The sequence below is a fragment of the Meleagris gallopavo genome, chromosome Z, assembly GCF_905368555.1.
Source record: "Meleagris gallopavo chromosome Z, MGAL_WU_HG_1.1, whole genome shotgun sequence".
NCBI lineage: Eukaryota > Metazoa > Chordata > Aves > Galliformes > Phasianidae > Meleagris > Meleagris gallopavo.
The window spans coordinates 3,018,657-3,045,145 of NC_139435.1; the positions used below are offsets into that span (position 1 = coordinate 3,018,657).

Consider the following 26,489-nt stretch of genomic DNA (forward strand, 5'->3'; position numbering starts at 1 on the left):
AAATGAAAGTTTCCGAAGTGGGCTCCCTCAGTGCATTGGTTAAAAAAAAAAAGATTGAGGATGTGGGGATACAGGTTCAAGCAACCTAAAAACCAGCATGAATCATCACCTTGAACTCAGAATTTGAACCAAAATGTTGTACAGGGTCAGGATAGTTCAATTAAGCCTGAAAAGTTAATTTGCTTACACATCTGTGCTTCCTGGGCCAAAGCTTAAAATCCTTAGAGAGCCTTTTCCCGTGCAAAAACATCTCTAATATCAGATGATGCAAAGATTTGAGGATTTAAGTAATCTTCTTCTAGTTGGAAACAACCACTGACAGAATGAACATGAGAAAGCTTGTTTCCTCGAGATTTCCAGCTTAGCTTAAGAGATTTAATCAATTGGATGAGATTCGGGTGAATCACCTGAACTTTTGGATACTGACTCCAGCCAAGACCTCCCATTTTCTTTGTATATGCACATCCCCACTGATAGATCTGGGCTAGCCAGGCGTTTTAACTGATTGGACCAGTCTCGGTTTTGCTGGAGTGCCTGCACAAAGGGCTATGGTGAAGGCTTCCACATGAAAAGCTCTGCAGACATATCCAGTTATATTAAGCTAAATTGCTGCTTGGGAAAACTACTTATACAAGGAATGTAAGGCAATGCAGTTCCCTCTTCTCAACGAATCTGAGCAGAGATGATGAGAACAAAAGCCTTTAATGCTGCCTAAGACCAATGAATCTCAGCAGTGACAGGAGAAGACCATAAAGAAACGGCATAGTTCAGTTTTCAAGTCTGTCTGCTACCAGACTTCTCCACCAAATGGCTTTAAAGATGATGGAGGCCACAAGCCTACATCATGCAAGTCACTAAATTTGTTTTTATCAAAGATCCTCAATATAAACTTGTTGGTTTGGCTTGATGCAGCTGCCAATCTATCAGGAAAAGTAGGTTATCAAGATGAACCTACCAAAATGGTAATTCTTCTCCTTATTCTCTACTCAAATTTTTCTCCTAATGCAGTGTTAGGAGGAGGCAGTCCCCCTTTCAGCTTTTCCCAAATACATAGAGACAGTAACAAGATGTCCACCATTTAGTTTGTCAGAAACATACACAGCTTTTAGAGGATGCTGTATTATTAATAATTTTTTTTTTTTTTTTTTTTTTAAAGTCCAGAAGGAAGAGGGAAAGGAAGGAAGAAAGAAAAGCATACACAAGTGGGGGGAGGGAAGGAAAAAGGACAACAATCTGAGACTTTCAATGGGAATGTCCAAAAATAACACAAACAGGATCTCCCTGCCATCTGCTCCGATCCTCTCTGAATGGCTTTCAAAGCAAAAAGCTTTGCCAAAACCTGACAAACAAAGCACCAAGCATAAGTTTTAATGGAATACCAATACTGTGTTCCCCTCCACCCCCTACTTTTTGCTACATATACACACACCTTCCACACCCCTCCAGTTGCCAAATAAATGACACTACGCAAAAAAAATTTGCTTTGGTTACGAAGCTGAATAAACAAGGAATAATTTTGCAAGTGTCCCATATGTCTCTGCTTCTCTGCTTACAATGGACACTAATAAGATTTGCCATAACTAATTCATTCTTTCACACCATTATTCTTTATCTTTAAATAAATAAATAAATTCTACTTATTCCTTGTGCATTTTTATGCAACTTTCACACAGCTGAAACACAAGCATTTCAAGAGGAATACCCTGCCATCACAAAGCAAATGCTTGCAACTTAGTTTAGACTAGTCAAGGGGGTGTAAAGGGGAGTTCTGCTGGAGTTAAAGGAATATTAAAGAGTTCGTTAATTTTTTCTTTGATTTTCCATGCTCATAAAAAACATAAAAAGAAAGATGTCAAATGAGACTGAGGGGGAATAGGAAAATAAAGGAAAGCTATGATCTGAACACCAAAGTTGGTATGTTAGTGCATATAAAAATTTGAAGTTTCTACTCCAAAGGCAGTGTGCTAGTAAATACCAAGCAGAAAGTGAAATTCAAAAAACAGCAGTTTGCCTATGCTTCTTCTCCTCATTCTGGCTACACAGAGCAAGCTCAAAGCAAACACACAGCAACAGCATCCAATATCACTCAGTGATATGAGTTTAGCCCTCTGTGGAAACACCAATTACATACAGCTCTGAGACGCAAAGATCTCAGCACAAAGGGCAGAAATTGACTATATTGCTTGCCATGCTGTTTTGTTTAAAAGTGATTCACATTTCTCTTGACAAACCTGAGAAATAGAAAGTGCTTAAGTTCACGCTTTTGTTGCATTTTGTTCCCTCTGCTGTTGAGATATTTTTTTTATGTACCAAAGGCACACCTTTACAAGTGCTGATTGTCTTGCTCTTTATGCACACACATATATATATATATATTTATTTATTTTTTAATAAAAAACATCTGAGGTCTAAATTACTTGAACAGGCAGAAGTGCTTTCCCTCTCTCTACCCCCCTCTACTAACACCCCCAAATGCCGGATCTGCCCCTCCTCCTCCAGCACACAAATGGTCTGACACCAGACAGGATGGAGGGTAGGTTCCCAATTACACTTTATTTTATTAACATGGGGCCATGACGGGAAAAGGGCTGGGAAAGGTGGAGGGACAGAGGATGCTGGTTCCTTCACACTGCCTGAAATTAGGAGCAGAGATCACACCACCTGCCAGAAATAAGCTGGCATGGAGCAAGCTTTCATCCACCTGTCAGCCCTCCCTATGTTCCTGGGATGTGACCCCACAGTGACACCCTGTTTTGGAGGGAGCACCCAGTCCTGTTTTGGAGGGAGCACTCAGGGCACCCAGTCGTTCCTCACAGTCCATTGATGCTGCTGAGCAGCAGTGGGAGCCTGATGGATTCACCAAGCTGCATAAGTTGGCACGTTGGAACTGCAGAAGGTAGATCTCCCTCTGCCATGGCCCTGGGCCAGGCACCTCTGTCTGCCTCAGTTTCTGCTTGCAGGATGGAGAAGACACATATGGGCATGCTGAAAACCTGCACTCATCTGTAATGCTCAGTCATGACAGTTGTAGGACACTGCCTTCAATCTTATATTATCTACCATCTAACTCTTTTTTCCCAATCTCTGCGGTGATTTATTTTTTCATACCACTATTTATTGCTTTTTTTTTTTCCTTCTCTTTTTCATTTCTTCCCTTTCAGTGTCAGAACATCAGTAGTACTACACTTGATGATAAACTTTGAGCCTCTCAGTTGTCTTATTTAACCATCAGACCCTCTCTGGTTCTGCCCGTATAGCCATCTCCATCTGGCAGAACCCAAATCCTCCTTTCTCCTTACCTCACTGTTTAAATTCCTCTTCCACTGGGCTGCTGGCTTTTCCTCAGGAACAAAACACAACCCCAGTGAACAAACATTTCTATCCATCTGTGCCAGCAGCCACGAGAAGACTCCTCTTGCTTGCTAAGCTCTCTGTAATTTTTCCTCAGACCTCACAACACATTTGACATCCTTTCTGATTTTCCTCATGGCTCTAAAACTAGACCTGTTTTGGTTGCTTTGACCAATCTTTGAGTTTGCTTATGGAATCCTTATGCTACCTGTGCTCTTTACTGAGGCTGGTCAGTCAACTGCTACCTGTATTTTAAGGTCATACTCAAGAGTCTCTCTTACACCTGCTACTTGTTTGGTTGTTTTTTTTTTGTTTGTTTTGTTTTTTTTTTACCCCTAGTTAAACTCTCAGGCTGTCCCTATAACACCTCTTAGCTCTGCAATACAGCTTGAATGGTGGGTAGTGCATTTGCACTGTTAGCAGCTACATTATCTCAGGTAACTCTGTTTTACTGAGAGATTATGCTTACACTGCAGACATTACCCAAATAAAGTGGCAAGGGGCAGGGGCAGGCAGCAAAGCTGCAGGAGAGCAGAAGCAAAGGGGACTGCACGGGAAGCATAAAGAATTTCTACATTTTCTAACCAGGGATTAACATATGAGTTTTAAACAAGGGGTCTCCCTTCCCAGCTGACAGCAGCAGCTGCAGCTTCTGACTCGCTTGTGGAGTGGCAGGGAATCCAATCAAAGAGAAAAGAAGAAAGAGGACAACCCTTCCTTGGGGAGTAGGAAACACAATACAAGCTATTCTAAAACCCCTGCAAACACTGGCTTGGTTTTAGGTCAGACTCTCCTTCCCCCTTCTGTCCCATCACCCCCCTCCTCTTGGAACAAAGGGAAATTGGTATTTTTTTGAAATTCTTCTGAAAGCCAAACCGGCAGATGGTTCTTTCCATGCCGGGGAGGGAACAAAAAGAAAAACCTGCCAGGATACACATCACCGAGATGTGACAAAGATGGGCATAGTGGATGGCCTCTGACCTGGGGATTACACAGAGACCTATTAAATCATGTGGCCAAGATGGACTGAGTTGACTTGTATCTCCAGCACACAGCTGCCATACCCCACAGGCTTATGCAGTTTTATTAGCTGAAGTCAGGCCAGATAGACAGAAAAACGACAGTGTTTTTAGACTTCCACCCCACCTTTTCATCACTTTATGGCAATCCCACAAGCCAGTATCACTGCAGGTGGAAATGAAGCTCAGCAGGTAAATTCACAGTGTAATAGTATAAAGCTTATTTAAACACTAATTAGCATTTGTCTTACTTCCTTGTTTTGCTGCAAAGAGAATCACAACCCAAAACCTTCTCAAAGTCATATGTACCTATAGAAACCCCTACGGATGGAGAAAGCCAAGTCACTCACAGCTACTCTCTCACAATCAAGTGTTGCAGGTTAAGAACTTGGCTGTCCATCAGAATCTGCCTTCCCTTTCCTTTGAAGCCTCCTCTGCCCTTTAAATGACATCAACAGCCACATTCCCATTATTCTCGGTAGTGGCCCAAGCAGATCAAGGGTTCCTCATCACAAGCACCCAAGTCTGACATCGCCTCTAAAGATGAAACATGCCTTTGTTACACACCACGTCTGCCAAGTATAACACGGGGAGCAGCAAAGGACATGCTGCCCTCCTGCAGAGCTACCCCACACCTCACAAATTCCCATGAAGCAAGTTGGCAATTTCAGTCCCCGAGTGACTAAAGGCAGCTCCTGCCCACACCCAGAGTCAGTGACCTAAGGACAGATTGATCCCTCCCATCGTATACTTCCTCCTGCAATTGCTATTCTTGTAATCACAGAAGGAAACAAGCTTCCCCCTCCATCTCTCCTTCAAGTCAGGTTTATAATTACAAGTAGTGCAATGAAATTAAGACAAGAGAGAGAAAACACTGGAGGGAATTGATCCAAATGATGCCATAAATGATTGTAGAGAAGTATATCATGGAAAGACTGAGAGATCTGGACTGTTCAGCCTGAAGAAAGGGCTGAGAAGGGATCTTATCAATGCTTATCAATATCCAGTGAGTAAGAGTCAAGTGGATGTGGACAGGCCATTTTTAGTGGTGCCCAGACACAAGAGAGAGGGCAATGGGCACAAATTGGAACACAGAAAATTTCACCTGAGCCTGAGGAATGATTTCTTTACTGTGAGTGACACAGAGCACTAACACAGGCTGCCCAGAGAGATTTTGGGGTCTCCTTCTCTGGAGATATTGAAAATCCACCTGAACGCTTTTCAGTGCGACCTGCTGTAGGGAACATATTTTAGCAGGGAGATGGACTAGATGATATCCAGAGATCTCTTCCAAACCCTATGATTTCTTGAATCTGTAAAAACGAGGAGCTGTCTTTGAGAGGATCAGTTGAGCACTAGTGAATGCAGCGTCAGCAAACAAACAAGATGTTAATTATCCCATCTAACCCTCTCACACATGGGCTATAAGAAGTAAAACACATTGATTCTGAAGCATTAGATTCCTTGGAAGATGCAGCCAAAGAGGTACCTTCACACTCCTAGTTAATACATACTGTTCAGGATACTGATTTAGGGACTGTTCCTACAGGTGAAAAAACTTTGGTTGGAAGCAGAAACAAGGGCTAACCAAACTCCTGCTCTGCTATTGCCCACTGTGATATTATCTACCTCATGTCTCTTATTCTCAGGAAAATATAAGACAAAAATATATGGAAATATAACACATGAAGTTTAAGCAAAATTACCCTGGCCAGGACAATATTTTAGCATATGCTAGGGCGCAAGAGAGTCTAATGAAAAAAATAATAATAATTTGGGAATTAGCATTGACTCCGCATCAAAGGTGTGAGGAAACCATTTCCTGCTCCTCCTGGGAAGTTATTGCCAAACTTGCTACAGAAATGCTTTTGCCGAAAAGAAGCAGGTTGGGAATAAGTGCCATTGCCTTATGGTGAAGCAAGAGCAGGATCATTGGTGACACATCTAAGCATTCACTACTCGGCCCTCTCATCAGGCAGAGCAGAGCAGTCATCAAGGAGGAGAACATGGCCTCTGGGTGGTTGCTGGTGCCACCACATTCCTCCCAAGAGCATTAGGCAAGGGAAAATTACCCACAGACCCCCTCGGGGCTGATTCTCATCTTTCGGTGTGTGGATCAACAGCGGATCACACAAAGCTACGAGGCTGCGAAGCGCTGAAATTCCTCAATGAACCACCCAGGTTTATAGTGCTGGAGTTGCTGTAACACCGATGTCAATAAAAGATAGCATCTCTCTCTACAAACTTTGCCGCCCAGGTGAGACAGAGAGCCATGAGAAACTGATGAGAAGATAAGAAGTCCTCCAGTAAATATTCCTTGTTTGACTCTTACCACACTATAGTGTTGAGAGACCAGAAGCAACTATTAAGAGCATCTACACAGATTGCACACAGGCCCCAAAACTTCAACCTCTCATTTCTGCAAATTCTTCTTTGAAATAAATTTTGTTATTAAAATACCAGCAAAGATGTAGAGAGTTAGTAGTTTTGATGCAGGTTCACCAGTGTCAGTGAGAAGAAGAGGACTGGATTTCAGAAGACAACACTAAGATCAGGCCACCATCTTGGAGACTTAGTCGTGGTATGGTTAAGCAACCACTGCGTGATGAAGGAGGCACAAATATTAGCCTGTCCTGTGACAGGTTAATTAATCTCATTTCTGTATTTCACACACAGCATTAAGAGAAAAATGGTTTCATTTCTCCTCCTTTAATTTCTACAGAATTTTTAGCTTCTTGCAGAAGGACAGGCTCTTCTGCTGCCTTCATACAGAGCCCATAACAGCAGACCTTGGTTTGCAATATGAACATGATGCATCACCCTGAAATGAATCTGTTAGAGACACACGTAGCTCTGCAAATGCAGCTGCAGCTGACTGTTCATCTTAAGTGACCGTTTCCTCATCTTCAGCAGCTCCATCTTCCAGAGTCCAGGCCACATCTTCAAAACATAACCTCATTTTAGTAGCATTCTTCTGTCCCTCTCCTCTAGCCCATAGCTCCAGGGGAGGAAAAAATGGTTCTAGTCTTGCATAGCACAAGATACTTTCCTACTCAGAAGCAATGCCCCGCTACTGATGCACACATCTCTCCTGCTAGCACCTGCCTGAAGATCAGAGCCCAAAAATAGTCAAAAAATTGAGATAATACTGTGTGTCCTGAAATGAAAAATACAAGCATCACTGATCTCATTCACATTCGAGATCATGGCAAGAAATGGAAAACAATGTTCTTATGAAACCACAGCAAATTGGACTCGTATTCAGGGGTCATATATCAAACAGAATCTCTCTAAGTTTAAAGAGTAGGAAAAGTGTCAGCACTAAAAAACAACGTATGTTTATTCTGGATATTTTTAACCTGGTTTCCTAAGGAAACAAGGCCAATATGATCGCACTTTTTGTGTATGCATATGGACACACAAGTTCCTTTCCTGACTCTATGACCCTCTCCTCAACCTTTTTTGAAGTATTTCAGCCATTTTTAATCACAATTTTCAGGATAGAGATCTTCAAGATACCATATTCCAAGATGTTTTGTTCAAATTGTTAGCCAGCCAGAAGCAAAGAACATCTGAAGGACTGTCTTGGAATGACCAGAATGTTCATATGTCAGACACCATAGAAGCCGCAGAAGAGGAAAAGGAAAGTGGTTAGAAACTAACTTGCACAACTTTCAGAGCTAATAGAAGAAAAATAGAAAACGAAAAATAAAAGACAAGAAAGTACATAAGGTGAAGCTATTAAAATGAGCTCAAGATAAGCCTATCATGCAGTTTCACTGTTCATGCAGGGAAATATGAGCAATGAGGAGATCAGCTAGGAATGAGTATGTGGAGGACTAGACCTACCTGAGTGTAAATGACTATGCATGCATATGTGTGAAAAAGAGATTGAAGATGAAAAAGCTGGAGGTAAAAGAGAAAGTACTTGTGGTCAAGTATGGTTGGAAGAAGGAGGGGGAATACTATATGCAGAAGACAACACTGGAAGAATGGATATGAATATATGAAGGCTGGAACTCCTGTGCGCACTTCTGTGTCCAAATGAAGACACAACCAGTATGGAGGCTTGCAGCTTTGGATGGATGTGCCAGTATGCCATGTCTCCAGCACATCTCTTTAAGCCCGGAGGCCATGGTGCTTTCAAAACACAAACAATGTGCACTAACTTGGCCAAGGTTTTATGAGGCTGCTTGGAACACCACCATCTAGTCCTACTGTGGGGAGCATGGAATCCTATTCCTTCCCCACTAAAGCCATGAACCATCTCCTCCATCCCCAAACGAGCACAGGGGACATTTTTTTGGCACAGTTTGAAGAGAAAGGCACAGCATGAGGGAACAAAGAAATGTCACAGAGGGCCAGCGAAACTTGGCCGTGGGAGGGACTGCTTCAAAACAAAACCAGTCCTTGACACAGACAGCCTCCACAAGCCCTGGTCATGTGGCAGCTAATCAAATACAGCAACTCTTCCTCATTTGGCACTCTTTGTCAAGCAGTAAAAGCCTGCTCAGATTTCCCCATCCCACCCCTTTGCTGTCAGATGCTTGCTTCTTTAAGAAATACAGCTTTTTGAGAAAGCAGGCAAGGAATGGAAATCAGCTGGCTCAGGTGGAACATCAAGTTGGAAGAGAAACTGTGCTGTGTTCCTATCACAAGGCACCCACAATATGATGCAAGGCAGACTCTTCAGCAGATTCTGGAGAAGGAAGATAAATAGCTGGGGTCCAGCCCTCCCCATTCTTCACAGTGAGAGTTGAACAATGTTCCTGTGGGCTCAGCATTCCCCAGCTCACTACATGGAGGCCCAAAAGAACTCTGTTTATAGTTCAGGCACCTCAGGTATCTTCAAGGACTGAGCTGAACCAGAGTGCTCACAGAGAAACAAGACTCCTAAATTCTGAAGTTTTTATGAAAATATCCATTCCTGTATTCTTTTTTTTTTTTTTTTTTTTTTTGGGGGGGGGGGGGTTGGGGTGTGGAGGAGTGGATTGGGAAGGGGAGAGGGGAGCCTGATGTGAGTTTTGTAGGGGGCAGCAAATCACAGCTGTTTCTTTTTCATTAATGAAAAGATAAGCTAGCCAAAAAGAGACTTGGGTTCAAAGACCTGAGTTTGTCTAACTTTGCACGCCAACGCTTGTATAGGAAGACTGTAAAGATGTCAGGAACCTGGTGCCTTTTAGAGCAGCTCTGAAGTAGTCTCTCACCTCAGAAGCCATTGGCTCAGAAACCAGTTTTCCCATACCACGAGTAGATTTCCCCATTGTGCTGGGGTTTTTGAGACTACCAGTCCACGACTAAGGTAGAAACTAGGATCTCTATCCCTACTTCTTGTGCCCCACTGCCAGTATGCACATCATGAATCTGCCACTAGACTTATTTAGGGCAGTCTCAGGGATTCTGCAAGAGTAGGGACCAAGCCAGCAAAGAAACAGCTCTGGACTGAAGGTGATACAGGTGATCCATCTTTTAGAAAACAAAGAAAAAAGCTGTAAAAGTCAGAGTTTGTCACTTCAAACAGAAGTACAAGGGCATTCTCCTTTCTAAACCTTGGCTTATATACCAAAACTCTGTGGCTCGGGGTATTGATATAAGCACTTGCAGTATTATTAACACAGCAAGTGCTTATACCAATACCCCAAGCCATGTTCAGATTGCAATAGGAAATGATGACTCAGAAGACAATTCACATGAGGATACCCTTGGCAAAAGGGAATAAGCATACACTTTTCAGCAGTTGGATGATCATTCTCACAAGTCACTAGGGAGAGGAGTACAGCACAGTGGTAATCCGGCAAGAAATGCAGATGCACACGAGAACCTGGAGGGAAAGTGCAGTGTGCAGTCAACAGTACAAAGAAATGGATGGAAAGGGGGAGTGCAAGTGTTCATGATCTTGTGGAAAAAGAGAGGTCCAAAGGGAAAAGCATATAAATGAGCATCCTCACAGAGGGGGAACTGGAGGAGAAAGCTGCCTGTGCGGGGCTAAGAAGAGGAAATGAAGACGATGAATGGAATTTCAAGCAAAAATGGGTAGCAGTGCTTCCTGCGGAGAAACAGTATATGTCCACAGGCAATGCAGGAGGGGAAACAGTGAAAAAAATAAAAATAAAAAAAAATCCAAGGACAGAACTTCAGCTGACTGCACACAAGGAAGTTTTATTTCTAGTCAGCTTGCTGACACTTATTATTCAGAAATGAAATGCATTTGCCCATCCCAAGCTCTCCCAAAAAGAAATTTTCTAATAATTAAAATAGATAACACCCCCTGAAGCGAGACATTACATATATGAAAGCACCAAGAAAATTTATCAGGCTATGTTTATAGAAAGGAAGGGGGTGGGAAATGAAGTGTTTGCAGACACAAAACTAGACAGGGTAGTAAATGAAGGGAAGGGAGGGGGGAAGGAAGTAAAGCAAAACCAGGCAACTGCTACTCATCTGGGGTTTGTTAAACACTACGTGACAGGCAGGGAATGCTGATGGATGGCTTCTTTGCATTTGGTGCCACACTTTTAGTGCCTTTCCAAACTGACAACTTTTGCCCTTATCTGTGGGAAAAGACAGTCCTAGGGACGCTGAGGGTTCTGGACTTGAGCAACTGTGCTGTAGGTGAGAGCACCCAGAGCAGTGGCTCCAAGGCTCACAATCTGCAGACAGAGCACGTTTACACATCCTTTGGGCTCCTGGCTTTCTTCTTCCCTCCCCCTCCCATCTAGACTGGTGAATGGCTCCATTTCATTGAGTCTGAAGTGGCTACGGCCCAGCCCACCCCATCCTCAGGCACAGAATGGTTGAAATCAGAGCTCACACACTTGCATAACATCTCCACTCTCTGCAGTCACTGCACAAGCAGCTGTACCGACAGCCCAAGCTGCAATTCAGCCACCAAACAGCCCCGGGAGAGGGGTAGGAAGCGACTTTTGCTCTTATCTTCAAGAGAGGGAAGCTGATGTGAAACTTGGCAAGACCACTGCTTAAAAACCCAAAGTTTTTGGGTCGCAGCCAAGCCTCCGAGCCAATGGAGCAGAGGCTCCCAACGCTGGAGCTCTCCCACCCTGCTTCGGGGCAAGGGCAACCACACCCAACACCATCCCCTGCCGGCATCCTTTCCCTCCCATTCACCATCGTGTAACATCCCCAGGGCAATTGCTCACATGGAAAAGCAACATGAGGAAAGTATTTAATGTGTGTTTACATTTCTTAATACAGTGTAGCAGCTGGAAACAAAGGTAGAAAAAATGCACATGAGCAATGCAGCTCTTCAGAGCCCCCTCATCAGCAGCACTGAACCCCAGACCACAGCTTTAGAAATCAGGCTGTGGCCCCAATTGCCTAATTAGAAGAGCAGTGCAAAGCTTAGGAGCAGGCATATCTTCCTCTTCCCTAAGTGGCCACTGAACAAATACCATATCCCCAGTTCACAGACCCTTTTTACATTGCTGGCATTACTAGTCCTTTGTGTACCCACATGCTGTTACTTAAATTGCTTCCATGTTTTCATTACTTGCCCTCTGCACTGTGTGTATTCAAACTCTTGCAAGAATGCTGAAGTGGTGTTACAAAGCACTGGGGACTACAGGAGATGTGGCTGAAATTATTATGCAACAAACTTGAGTGATTCTTCTAGCCCTGATAGAGCTTGTTCCTCCTTCTGGAGGAAGATAATCTCATTGTATTAGGTGTAGGACATTCCACTCTCAAAACACAAGCATTGCGTTTGCAGTGCTCTCCATCCTTAATGGATGCATTAGAGCAACTGGCATCCTTAAAAATGCCAGTCTGTAGGACCCATATAAATGTCTCTCATCCACAAGTAAGGAGATGAACTCCAATGACAAGCACCATGTCCACGCACAAGAGAAATGTATACACTGGGCCAAATTCTCCTGGAAGAAATTCACAGAGGACAGTACAGTGACACTACCTGCACATACACCCCATGAGTTTGGATGCATTGTTCCCTGCTGCTGCTGCCACTATTTGCTTTTCTTGAGTTCATGTTGATTAAAGCAACCTAACCCTGAAGGAGTGCATGTGACTGCAAGATCAAAACCACCAGAATCATTTGAATGTGACAAACACACTGAAATCTCTACCGCAGTTCTCTCTGTTTCTGCAAGTATCTACAGAAGCCAGCTATGTGCTTCTCTCTCTCAGGAAAGCCCATAGATGGACCATTCAAGTTGCAGCTTGTCATTTCCTCCTATCTGTATCTCCACAGAAAACTCTGTAGCTGCCACAAGACTTGCGTAGCAGCCATTAGAGCAATCACACTTTCAGTGCTGGAGTACTTTTCCCATTGATTTTTGACTTACTTCTCATGCAGTGCCTTTCATCACCCCTCAGTGCAAGATGCTCACAGCCAAGATATGATCATCTAACCCACAGGCTAAGAACCAGCTGCATGTTAAATCCCATCTGGCTCTGGGCATGCAGGATGCTCACCACCCTGGAGATGTAAGGTGCAGCTCCAAACATCAAACCCCTCAAAATAACAGCCCCGTGGTCCTCCAGGTCCCTGCTGGGGACTTGTCTCCGCCACGTTGCCTCCAGCATGCTTGACCCCAGCTCGGCAGCTGCTGCATGGCAGCCGTTGGGTGTTATGATAATCGATTCGCCGGGCCTCTCCCCATCTGCTCAGAGCATCCACCTGCTGTGTTTTCTCTATCTTTTTTTTTTTAATGGTTGGATTAGGCCAGTTCTTACCCAGAGTGCTTGCAGCCTGTGCACACAGCACAAACCAGCTCAGAGCTCACAACAAAAGCTGAATTCAACCTCACTCAGTCCACAATCCTCCCCTTTCCAACTCCTTATCTTTCTGCAATTATAGTCACCCTGAAGATAACCATGCTACTTTCATTCCCTCCCCACCCCCTCTTGCTGATTTCATTACAGTTTGTTTCGTTTATTTAACCTTTCTGAATGGCCACATAGAAGAATGAGCTTGCCTTCCATACTCATCTAACTGGGAAATAAAGGTCCAATTTCTAAACACTTTCTCCACAGCCCATGTGAGATAAGCAGTGACTAACAAGTCTTCTCTTCCTGCCTGGCCATGGAGGGATTGTTTGTGACACCCACACTGTCCATAAGCACATTCTTACACAAGCACATGTCCTTCTCAATAGTTGGGAAAACCCATTCCCAATGTATTGTTGGACCAAAACTCTTCTGTGCTGTTTTTCCATGAACAAGGAGTATACAATTTACCAATGTTCAAAGAAAAAGTTCCCTTGCTTTTCCCCCAACAAGTTCAGCTTCTAAGAGAAGTACTCTCAGTGAGTGATGTTAATCTTCATGGGATCTACCCAGTGTCAATGGGAAATGTTTCTGCTTCAGAAAATGATTTTGAGCTGTCAATGGACTCAGCCAGTGAAGGAGACTGTCTCCTAACAGAGCAAATAGCAAGTAGCTACTCCAGGCTTAAAGTAGCTAATTGTACATATGAGGTGCAGGAGAAGTGGCAACCTGTATACAGCAAGAAATCAAAGCTCATTGAGCAGCAGGACCAAGTCAACTCTAAGCTTTAAACAGGTGGAAACCTATATCCCCTACATGAACTTGGTTTGGAGTTACTCACAAGTCTTTCATTAAACTCGAATCAGTGTCTGAACTCATCACGATTCCCATGTGCTCCTAAAGATATAGGGCAAATTATTTGTATTGTGATGCAACCTGACCAAAGTTCCTTGGAGACCTATGGCCTCATTCCCCCAGTGCTGTTTAAAGCAATTTTTAAAGGAATCTTCATTCAGATAAATGAGAGACATATCACTGAAAATTAAGCCAACTAGAAAACAAAAATAGTATTTGTGGAAACAACTAATACATTGCAATAATTTTTCCTTATGCCTAATTGAGTAAATTATTGAAAAAAAATATCAAAACGTCTTTCCAGAAGGGTATTTCAAGAAGATTAGGCTTATAATGAAAGTATTTCCTGAAGCATAACTATAGTGGTGCTAGCACATTGCTGTAAACAAGAATAATGGAGATGTTTGCTTGGTATACATTAATGGATTTGATTGTTCTCTGTGCACATACCTGTATTTTAAAAATGCAGTCAAAAGCTTTAGCTGCCAAAAGGCTCCATATATTAGTGCTTGGACACAAAGCAATCAAGAAGTGGGCTCCACCATTAATTGCTCATATAGCAATTAATCTTAAATCTCAATTATGCATACAAGTAACAGAGGCACAGCTGAACATCTGATCCTTTCCCACTTGGTTTATCTGAAGGATAGCTCAAGATCAGCACACAGCACTGGAGGATGAGACCTGCATTGCATTGCATTCTTTACAATTGAGCAGGGCTTTGCAAATGATCTGAAGGTTACGTCACGGACACACATGCCACAAGTTTCACCCTACCCTCTCCCTCTTCTTTCAGGAGTATCTCTGATTCAAGGGGAAATGCAGAAAAGTGTAGGACTTACCTTCTTTTTGGAGTGTCCTCTGTCCTCTTCTTTAGCAGCTTTGCTATTTTTCCCAGCTCTGGAAAGCTTCTGCTCCCCGGACTGCTTGATGGTGATTTTGATCTCTGGTGGGCAAATATAGTTCTCCAAGTTCTTTGGGGGTTTCTTAGCTCTCTTGGTCGTCTGGATCTTCAGTTTCAAACTCCCTTCTGTGAAGTTTGCCTCTTTGATGGAAAACTCCTGCTCCTCTAGCCCATCTCCTGCCACCCACTTCTCGCTGTCTGCATTGGAAGTGGAATCCACGTCTCTCCCAGAACCCATCTCATCCTCTTCTTCAGGCTCCATACGCTCCCCGCTCACCGGAATCCCTTTCCCCGAGCCAGCTGTTGGCAGCACTGTCTCCCCTGTGCAGCTGGAGGCAGATGGTGGTTTGGCAGAGGACACAGAGGCTGGCAGAAAATCTGCCTCACCTCCCCTTTGACGGGAGCTGCTCAAGGACTCCCTGGGCTCCATAGCAGGACTGTGACACACTGGAGTTTTATTAGAGGGAAGGGCAGGAGGGGATGGTGAGAGAAAGGGCAGGTATGATCCAAGGAATGAATGGTAACTGTCTGCCAAAGTCAACGTCTCAATGGCCCAGAGTCTGCAAGTAGCTCAGAAGAGATCAGGTCTGCCACTGTTGAAAGAAAGGAAAGAGGAAAGGAAGTTAACACACACACGTGTTGAACCCAAGTGTGGAAATAGCAGAAACATGTCACAGTTGGGCTTCTCCTGTGATATCTGAAAAGCCTTCCATGACACAAAGTGGGAACCAAGGATGGCTGGCATTTCTGTCATCGGGACCTGGTACCAGAGAACAGCCAAGCCAAGGAAATGTCATATGCATCTGTGAACTGATGAAAATGGATATTAAAAAGTAAATGAAAAGGAACATGTAAATGTAACCTCATTCAACTCCGACTTGGGACAGAAGCAAGAGAGAAACCAGCTATTAAACCAGCTATTATTCCTATTTCAAGATGCTTCTCATCACTGGGTTTTCAAAGAGAAGAAGGAAAAAAAAATATAAAAATAGGGGGAAAAAAAGGAAAAGAAGGATAAACATTTGCCCTCAGTGATCAGTGAGCAGAAAATATAGTGTTTTCCTATGAAAGAGGCAAGAGAACACCTAACTCCCTGTTTCCACACTTTGCAGATCAGAGGGATGCATTTGGCTACTGGCTGTATTGTGGGGTGCTCTACTTTGGATGAATTATTTGATATTTTCTGGGCCAGGCACAAACTGTCTGGAGTCTGAGATGTACCCTGAGATTCTGAACAGGAGGAAGATACACCTGGATCCTTTTTAAAGCATGACGTAAGTGCTGAGGGCAATGGAGGAAAGACGAAGTCAATGTCTTCCAGAGTTTCTAGTATGCCCTTGGTTACCAGTACTCTGTAGAAAAAGCTCAAGACCCCTGAAGCAACAACTGTGCTCTCACCCCTCCAAATGTGAATGTTCTTTGAGTCATTAGACAGAGCCCCCCAAGATGGAAGCACTCAGCTTCAAAATTGATGGGAGAAGCTGTGCGTATTCAGCTGAGGCAGATGATGTGTCACCCACACATGCAGACTAAGCCAAATACCAAATACTTTGTTAGGAAGGGAAAAAAAAAGAGAGAGAGAGAGAGACAGAGACATGCAAAGTGTTCTTAAAGGCATGAAAAGTTTTTTGTACATTCTTTCTCTAACATCCAGCAAATAATCCCCACCTCTGTAGCCACCACAAAAAAGCCATTGTAGATTTTTATCTTCATTAGCAGCAGAACGTGTCAGAGAGAAAGATTTATTTCTTTCTTTATTTATTTGCTACTTTAGTACCCCAAAATGACTCCCTGATGGATGAGAGGAATATCCCTTTTGAAGCAGGGAGAAGCACAGAAGAAGACACTGTCAGGAGTAAGGCTGGCAGCGCAGACCTACCTGTACAGCAGCAACTCCCTATTAGATCAGCTCTACTGTGCTGCCAAACCCCACCCCTTGACCAACTGCAAGCAGAATCTGAGAACAGTCAGGGTTTTCTCAGGCAATTCTTAATCGGAATAAATTGTAAAAACAAACAAAGCAAACAAACCAAAAAAAAAAAAAAAAAAAAAAAACAACACAGAAAACTAGCTACTTTTCATGAAATTGTAACTGCACTATAGGTGGACTCTTGCTTTAATACATAATTCACCCAGAAACTCACGTGTCCTTGTGCCACTAACTTCTTTTTACTTTTTATAAATACCTTGCATAAGCTTAAAGTTCAGAAAGAAGTAATAAAAAGCACTATTTCTTAAGTTACATAAGTTACACATACAAGATGTGTTTCCATCTGAGTACGACCATAGGTCGCTTGTCCAGCCCTGGCATATATGGTTTGTAATGGAAAGTCCAAAGTATCTTACAGCTCCGTGAAGTCATTGGGTGGCCTCCACCCATATCCCAGCAGACGCAAATCAAATAAACTTCCCATAAATAGCACAAACTGACAGCACAAGCAGAAAGGAAAGTAAAAAAAAAAAAAAAAAAAAAAAAAGTCATGAATCCTGAACTGCTATCTAGCCTTAGAAATATTTTCGGAAGCTCAGAGTAGATAGAAGTATCTTGCTAGAGCATCACAAAAGAACTTATGCTTAAAGCTGTGCACATCTTCTGGCAATAGGGAGGAGGTTCATTTCCAGAGCTGCTGTCGTGCTGGTTTTACCAAAGATGATCTCGAAAAACTAACAGGCTCAGTCTACCACACATCTACCTTGACTCACCCTATGGTCAGTAAGTCTCTCCCTTTCACCACCAATGAAACAAGTATGTTTACTTCATTCAAATCAATTGTAGGGTGGATTAGTTAATGCTCTTACATTGTTTTCAACCCAGGTGTTTACCATGTGGTACTCACTAATTACTAACGCAATTAGTACATTAAAGCCTCCCAGCTGAAAGGAGCTGCTCCACCTAATTGACTGACCTTGCACCTTGCCTCTCCTTTCTGCCTATAGAGGTGATGGGAGCCAGAGTTACCTTCCTCTTTTAACCAGTCCAATAAAAATAAGAATGAAAAAAAAAAAAAAAAAGCCATCCTATTTATCTGCCATTTCACATTGTTAATCTCCTTGGAGAAGGATGCAATGTACACACACTTCTGTGCTGCAACACAAACACAAGGTGGTAAAAGCTCAGCAGTGCAGCATTCCAGGGAGTTACTGCTGTGGTATGCACGCATGTACAATGGGCACTCTGTGCTGGTCTCCGCCCACAGACTTTTAACCTCTCTCGATGCTGGTAAAAAAGAGCAGGTTTCTCACAGAGAGCATCTGCCCCAGCAGGCAAGGCAGCAGGATGCGGCCACAACACCCTCAGAAAACAAAAGCATGAAGAAAGAACCATAGGCTGTGATGGGACGAACAGCTCTCTTGGGACCTTATGTTGAGTGGGACCTGAAATATAACTCCTGACTGATGTGCGAAGGGTCTTTCAAGTTTGGAATCACTGGGCTGCATTTTATGGAGGATTTATAAAAAGCTGTGTTTCTGCCCTGTATCTCAGCCTCAAGATCAGGATCACCATGTCCATTGCTTATCCCAGCCCAGGTGAGCAGCTCAGGGTCAGTGGAAACAAGCAATGGATGAATAAAGGCATTGCATTAAGCCAATGTCAGATGTGTTCATGCCAAAGCCAGCTTTAAAATCCTGCTTTAAAATATTGGCCTTCTGTCATGTTAAGAGTTAGCAGATGATGATATCAACAGACCTGCAGGTAGCGACAAATAACCCTGCACTCAAACACCATGCAGAATTAACTGGGTCATTGTTTCAGGTATCTCCTTACTCTCCTTCAGGGTTAATAGTTAAATGACTCGGGTGCAGGGACATTATACTTGTCTTTCTTGTTTGGGCAGGCTGCAAGTGCTTGGATTAATTAGAAAACCTCACTTCAGACTTCTTAACAAGTAACCTCCTGGGTGAAGTCCTGACCTCTCCTTTCTTCAGTTTGGGGCACACTGCAGCTCTGCAGGAGCCACTGAGCTCTGGGTTTTCATCATCAAGGGCAATAGTTTCTTCCTGGTGACACTCCCGAAGGATACGAGGGTCTGAGCTTTCCAACTGAAATTAAAAGTAGAAATCAAGTTTAATCTTGGAGAAAAGATTTCAAAAATCAAGCTCCTAAACTGTTTGTGGATGAAGTCCTCTCAGGTTCTGGTTCAACTCTTATCTCCTGGACTTCTTTCTCTTCTTTGTGTCCATGTGTTTGCATCTCCCTGACTTTGGGCTGGCCTGCAAGCAAAAGCACTGAAGGGAAGACAGGAATTATCTGTGCTCAATCAGTTCTTCTGCTTTAGCTGGCAATGTACAGACCTGGAAAACCAAGAAGGATGCTGATTTTCCAAGAGATTCCAAGTTATATTTTCAACACCAAAGATATAAGGGATGCTGAGGCTTCTAAGTGCTTACCCACACTGCCCTGCCAGGCTCATGAGCATCAATTCCTGTTCAATAAGCATCTACAGAGGTATTTTACCATTCAAATTAAGCTCCCAGAGGAAAATGTTACCACTAGAAAGCTTCCTATAGTCAAGTTAAATTGCAGGAGGATAATTCACAGGTGAATGACAACAAATTTCACAGAAGTTGGCATTAGCTCTTAATTAGGGAGCAATTCACACTTCCTCTGATAAGTACTGAAAAATAATCAAATGCTCAGCCTGGCTGCTCCCATGTCTCTTATCAGCACCTCTGGGCACCTGAGTTCACCTCAGATACACTCCTGGAGGCAAAGGCCTGAAGGAGAAGACCTCCCTTTGGGTCATGTAGGTGTTTGCCATTAAGGCTTCCAATGCTCTATCTTTTCCTTCCTCGGGCAACAGCTCACACTTGCAAGTATTTGGGTATCAGGGCTGTTAAATGACTAAAGTGAAAATTTGCTAAGGACAAAAACGAAGGTGTACCTGTTTGTGACGCTCCAAAAATGAAAGTGGGTATAATGCTTAACACAGCTTTTGCCTGGTGCCCAGAAACAATTGCATTTATAGCAAGCAAATAGAAGCACAGAGGCACCACTGCTTAGGCAAACACAGGCAAGCTGGGTTCAGCTGCCCAGTGTTTGTGCTGCTGCTCTCTCTGGTTTGCTTAAATACAGGGAGCACCAGCAGAGAACTCAGAGCAGTTTAAAGAGATGTTGCCCCAATCCCACTGTACACTAATCTCAGGCATGACTGTAGCTACAGAGGTTGCCTTTGTTTTACCCATGGAGCCCAAAATGCCACAAGAAGGAAATGAAATATATACGTATGTCTGCATATAAGATGTATGGATAAGGGGAAACTGAGGCACACTCAAGTCTGAGAGCATTGTGTTGAAAGTGAAATGGAGATCACGTCCACCAAATCCCATATCCACTGTGTTGCCTTTGGGTCTCATATTTCTCTCATGCAACAGACAGTTATGAAATCCCTAATCCCTGCAAAATACCAGGAATACTGGAAACCTCCTTATGCTCCATCTTTTTAAAACCATTCACCACAAAGCACTGGAGACTATGCAGCAATATTTAATTATGATGTATCACCTTTCACTCCAAAGACTCCTGGGTTGCTTCCTCGATTATATATGCCACTGCTGAAACACAGCTGACTCTGAGGCAGAGGCCATTGGACAACCCGCATTACACTCAAGGGAAAGTTTTGGTCAGAAACCTGCTTTTATGAGAAGTGTCAGTGAAACTTCAGACTCCATCATGGGGGATAAAAAAGCCAATAGCCTGCTTTGCAGCAAGCTGCACTGAACTCAGCTAACCCATTCTGAGAATACAAAAAGAACCCCAATCTATTTCATCATTTTTGCTTTGCAAAAAAGTCTGTGAAGTTCAGGCATGGTACTGTGACCACAATTGCTATGGTGTCAGGTCCATGCACTGCCAGATGAGCCAGCAGCACAGATTTGATGCAGACAAGGCACAAGTGCACAGCAAATTTGACCAGGAGAATGAGTTTATACCAGATTAGTATCATGCACAAGCAGTGTATTTAATCTGCTGCTCAGAGCCCTGGGGCTAGATTTATCATGCCTTTGAACCTTGGCTTTATCTTTTTCCCGTGTCCATGATGCTCTGAAAGAGCAACCCATCTTTGGCAGGGAGCTGGAAAAATGAGAGTGACAGCTATTTTCCATCCACACTATACATTCCACAGAAAAAACTCTTTCACCTAACTTGTGTCAGTCTGTACAGAAGTGACACTGAAAGGTCTTACCTTCAGGACATTGAAGGTTTTACCTTCAAGTAAAACCAATGAATGTCAGCTCTTGATAAGGAATTGGGAATTGTCTGTTGATGTCCAAATCCCTGCGGAGCACCACTGTACATCCTGCCCTTGCAGATCCTGCACTGAGCCATGTAGTGGACTGGACTATCATTGATTTTTCTTCTGTCAATTTCAGACATTCTGTGCTTGTCTGATGTATTTTTTGGTGTTGGGCAAACTGAGCTCTTCATTACATGGCAGTTTCAGGTATACTGCTAAAACTCACATCTATAAGATACACCTGGATATAGGCAAGCATAAAATATGTGTGGATATACATCAGATAGTGTGAGATCCTCGATTGATATGACTAATTGCAAGCAGAATGACCATATGTAAAGGCCTGTAATCCACAGATTATCTGTAAAGCTAACTAACTAACCAGAGCATGTGATTCATTAATAGGGTGGGATGATGCATGTGGTTACAGAGGAGAAAGGTGATTGCTCTTCATGCCTTCCCTTGTCCTGCCCTGCTCTCCACATTGCCCATTACTTTTGTTCCAATCCTTCCACCTCTGCCTCTGATTTTGTGTGGGTTTTGTGAGGACTGTTTCTGGAAGGAAGGGGTGCTAACTGTCTCAGGTATGTTCTATCCGCAGGAAAATAAAGGGCAAGGATTAAAGGAAGTTACAAGAACAACAACATAAATGTTTCTACTGGATTGGATAGTGTAAGCACTATCAGCTCTCTGCAATTCCACCAACGTGACTGAGGAGAGATGACTGATGGCTCTGCCCTGGCATGCCCAAACCTGGCAAAGGAAGACAGGAAAAGCCACACTAGAGGGGAAAAGACAAGATAACCTGAAGATCTTGCATAGCCAGACAAGGCTGCAAGAATCACCCGTAAGAGACAAAAATAAATGAGATACTAAATATATTCCTATCTATGGAGGCATGCAAGAGTGCGCATTACACATGTGTGTATCTGTCTTCTCAACATAGAGACATTAAGAGTAGATTATGGAATCATATTTGAGTCCATAATTAGGTTTGAGAGTCCATAATTAGATCAGATAGTCACCTTTCTATGTAAGCAGCTAACTATCATACAGCGCCGAAGGGAGGGCCAACTGAATGGTTAAACAACTGATGTGGCCATAAATCACGAAGTCCATAAAAACAGTACTGTCCAAGGTACAGCTGTGGCAACAACTAGTGTAGCAAAGCACCCATTTGTGATAGGAAGGGAGATGCCCATTGTGTCATTCAAGGACTTTTACAAGCTCCTGCCTGAGATCTGAGACAAAATTCTATAAATCCATTCATTCACAACTTAGAGGTACACCTTGGTATAGAGGAAGGAAGTATAATCATGAGATCTGTAAACACCTTCTCTTTCTACTGGTCTCAAAAGGACAAGCCTCATCCCACCTGTGCTCTCTGAGACAAACATTGTTGTGTCATTCCCTTACAACTGGGCTCAACTCACTGCATTTACACCTCTGGATCAAGGTGTTCAATCCCAATGACAACAAGAGATAGTATGTCATTTTTACCCATCATCCTCATGAAGGTTAGTCCTCTGAGACACTAAAAAGCAGAAAGAAGTGCCAGTTGTGATACAAGTCATAAAACCACAGAGAGCGAAGACAGGAGATTTGTCTACATGGGGTCAACACTAGGTTGCTGAGCTTCCAGATCAAACTTCATCAGTGTTGGTGTGATGTATGCCCCAGGGAAACTTCTGATGCAGCGGACACCCCTAACACTCTGCTGAGTGCAGCAGTGTGTGTCATGAAAAGAACAGAACTTATTCCATTAATAACAGCGATAAAATTTGTTGGGGGACTTCAAATGCTTACTCTTGCCAAGCTCTTGCCAAGCGCACCATCCTGGAAGTAGTGGAAGTCACTCTAAGCTACAAATGGAAAGTTTTATGGGTATTCAGGGAAAGCATACTGGCACAGAGACCAGCCACAGAAAGCAAAAGCCCGTACAATTCCATCATCTGTGTTACCAAACTTTCCTAGATTGCCTCTGCTCTTGGAAAGCTGCCATCAGACACAGTAGCCTCCTTCTAACACCATCATGGTACAGCAGTAATCTCTCCTCCCTCTGATCAAACATTTCCCTTTGTGCTCTGAAATGTGCGTGAAAAGATTTCTCTATATAAATCATTAACGAAAGCTTTGTTTTTGTTTATTGCAACTGCCACAGGACTCATTCCTCCTACTTTTTATCCCCCCTTCCATTATTTCATTTTCTGTTGCATGAATGCCAAAGTACACCAGCTTTCCTTTCCTTAGAGAAAAAAAAAAAAAAAAAAAAAAAAAAAGAACATAAAGAAATAAATAAAATAAAACTACGCATCTGATAGGGAATGCAACTTGGCTCAGTATCCATTCCTCAGAACAGTAAGTGATGGCACAAAAAGGATCATGAAGGCTTCAGTGCAGCATCTGTGCTCAGTCTAGAGGATGTACAACCAGTACATCCCATGTCATCCAGCGTTCTGCATGCCTCAGATGAGGCTCATGAATAAGAAAGGTTGAATTTTGTTCATGGACAATTGCATTGTGGATTTCTATGTTGAGTGAGCAATGATATCTTGGTGCTGTAGGTGCTGTATAACGCATGAGAGCTGCTGCAAAAGTAATGCCTCCTATTTTATTTGTTGGCCCACAGTCAGAAGCAGGTGTTCGTAGTATGGCGGTAGAAGCTGAACCTTCCCACCAATATTCCATTACATTTTATCACTGTGTGACAGATGGCAGCAGAGGGATAGTTTGGCAAAATGGCATCTGATATGCAGGAGCATAGGAAGAAAAGGTGTGGAATTGAATTCCTCCATGTAGAAAAAACAACGCCCACTGATGCTTACTGAACATTTATGGAGACTAAATAGTGGATGTGAGCACAGTGAGGTGGTGGGTAGTTTGTCTTAGCAGTGTTGGCAGAGCCAGTAGATCACCTTTACTGGTGCAAATCTTTACATACATGACATGCAAGCCTTTATACACTTCTGGTGAAAATGGAGAGCTAATGGTGGTGACTATGCTGAAAAATAGTGTTTTCTAGCTGAGAGTTTGCTCTATCAAATAGCATTATTATACTCTTTGTATCTATTGTGGTTTCCAAGGAAATAAATAGGAGGTATTATTTTCAGAGCAACATATGTACTAAGAATTCCCGACATCAGGAGGGGACTGTGGGAAAACAGCATATGCAGAGCATGCAAGGAGAGCAATAATTTGGGATTCTTAGAGGAAGGCATTTCCTTTGTCTTGCAGAACATCTCATTCCTTTGAGGAAGGAGAGGATGACTGGGTCTTGAGGAAGAAGTAAAATTCCCTCAGAGCCTCATGATGTGAAGGAGGCCAGAGCAGAACAGAACAAAGTGGACATGACTGGGTATGCACAAGAGCAAAAAGCAACCCACTGTTCCAAGACAAAAGTGATAGACATTAGACAGGAATGTGCTGGTTGGAGGACTCAAGGACAACCAACAGTTGTGTGTGGGCAAAGGAAAGGAGCTCAGTCTCTAACAAATCTGAGGAAGAAATATTCACAGAAGTGCTGAGAGAAGTTGAGTCAGAGGGAAGATAACAGCCTGCTTAGTACCTGCATGCCCCAAAGGCCTCTCTGGCTGAACAATTTCACTGCGCTGTTTGTGAGACATAGCTTATGTCTAACTGCATCCAAGGAGGCAAAAATTAATGACACAAATCGCTGATAAGGAATACAACTTGGCTCAGTATCCTTTCCTCAGAACAGTAAGTTCAAGCAGGATCAGGTCTTTGTGTTGTGATTCCTTTATAACATCACTGAAAGTTATTAAAGATCAGGATGGGGTCAATATCTGGGGGAACTCCTGGCCAGCACACTGCTAGGTGCTCTCTGTAGTGATGAACTATGGGTCTCTGTGCTCCTAACATGAGTAAGGCAGAGCTGGACTATAGAGTTTCAAGTCAAGAGACCTCTGAACTGAGACATCCTTATTATTGTGTTTCTCAGCTAGAGACAGATGCAGGTTTGAATGAAGCTCCAGTCCCCACCTGGAAACACAATGCAGCTTATTGTTATTTTGATTGTTATGGTGTGTATGCACACACACACACACACACACACACACACACATACATACATATATATATATTTGCTAGAGATTTTACTTCAGAGCATTGGGAGATCTGTTCGCTAAGTGAAGCCTTAAAAAGAATATTCAGTCCTGAAAGGTGGCATGTTCTAAGAGCAAATATGTCTTCAGCTCCCATAAAAGGAAGGAGGAGCAGAATCTATGCTTCTGTGACTACTTCACATGACACGGAAGTGGGATCTAATATAAATCAGCACCTATGGCAAATGACATTTATAACACTTATGCAGCAGGATTTGTAGGGATGGTGCCATGCTGTTAAAGCCAACAGACTAAAAGAGCTTGATTGACTTTAGTATGCCCACAATGACACTTTTAAATTGTCATAGCTTCAGATGATGTGACCTTTGTTGTTTTTTTTGTCTTTTTTTTTTTTCCCCTCACTCACCAAAAGAAGACAGGAGCCTTCAACAAGCCCTATGTTTACATCCATTTATCATCTCAAAGTCTAGCAGGTTAGAATGTTGCCCTATTTAAAAGCATATGGTTAGAATAATTTAAAAGAGAAAAGTGTTTCCCCTTCTTCCCCCACGCTTACTTCTTTTCTGAATAAATTGGAAAATAAAAGGAAAAACTGACAGCTGGAGGGAATTTATTCAACCTTTCAGGAAGAAAATTGCCATCAAGCAAAGAGAAAACATGACATTTTTCAGCCCATTAGGTGAAGGTTTATAGAAGTTACAAGGATGTGAATATATGGGTTAATATTTTAAACTGTTTTGCAACCTTAGAAATAATGGGCATGTATAGTAACACTTTGCCCAGATCCCTGATATAATACTTTGCATGTATACAACCCTGTTCAAACACTTACTAAACTCCCCTAGTTAAGCTTTACATCTCTGATCCCTTCTGAAAAAAGAAGAATTCAGTGGAGAATTATTCCCCTGTACAAAATTCTACTGAATCCACACAATGGAGCTCCATAGGAAAGTTTGAAAGAAGGAAAGAAAAAAAGAAAGAAAGAAGAGAGGGAGAGGGAGAGAGGGAGAGAGAGAGAGAGAGAGAGAGAGAGAAAGAGAGAAAGGGAGAAAGAAAGAAAGAGAGAAAGGGAGGAAAGAGAGAAAGGGAGAAAGAGGGAAAGAAAGAGAGAAAGAAAGAGAGAAAGAGAGAGAGAAGAGAGGAGAGAGAGAGAGAGAGAGAGAGAGAGAGAGAGAGAAAGAAGAAAGAAAGAAAGAAAGAAAGAAGAAAGAAAGAAAGAAAGAAAGAAAGAAAGAAAGAAAGAAAGAAAGAAAGAAGAAAGAAGAAAGAAAGAAAGAAAGAAAGAAAGAAAGAAAGAAGA

The 26,489-nt window shown here is 42.8% G+C and overlaps 1 protein-coding gene across 1 annotated transcript in view; it reads right to left on the minus strand.

Annotated features, from left to right (window-relative positions):
- SETBP1 (SET binding protein 1) overlaps positions 1-26,489 on the minus strand; it is a 268,893-nt gene that overhangs the window by 233,855 nt on the left and 8,549 nt on the right. The window contains exon 2 of the mRNA XM_085213603.1: positions 14,810-15,464. Coding sequence (XP_085069729.1) covers positions 14,810-15,301 — 492 coding nt within the window. The 5' untranslated portion in view covers positions 15,302-15,464. The remainder of the gene's footprint in view (positions 1-14,809; positions 15,465-26,489) is intronic.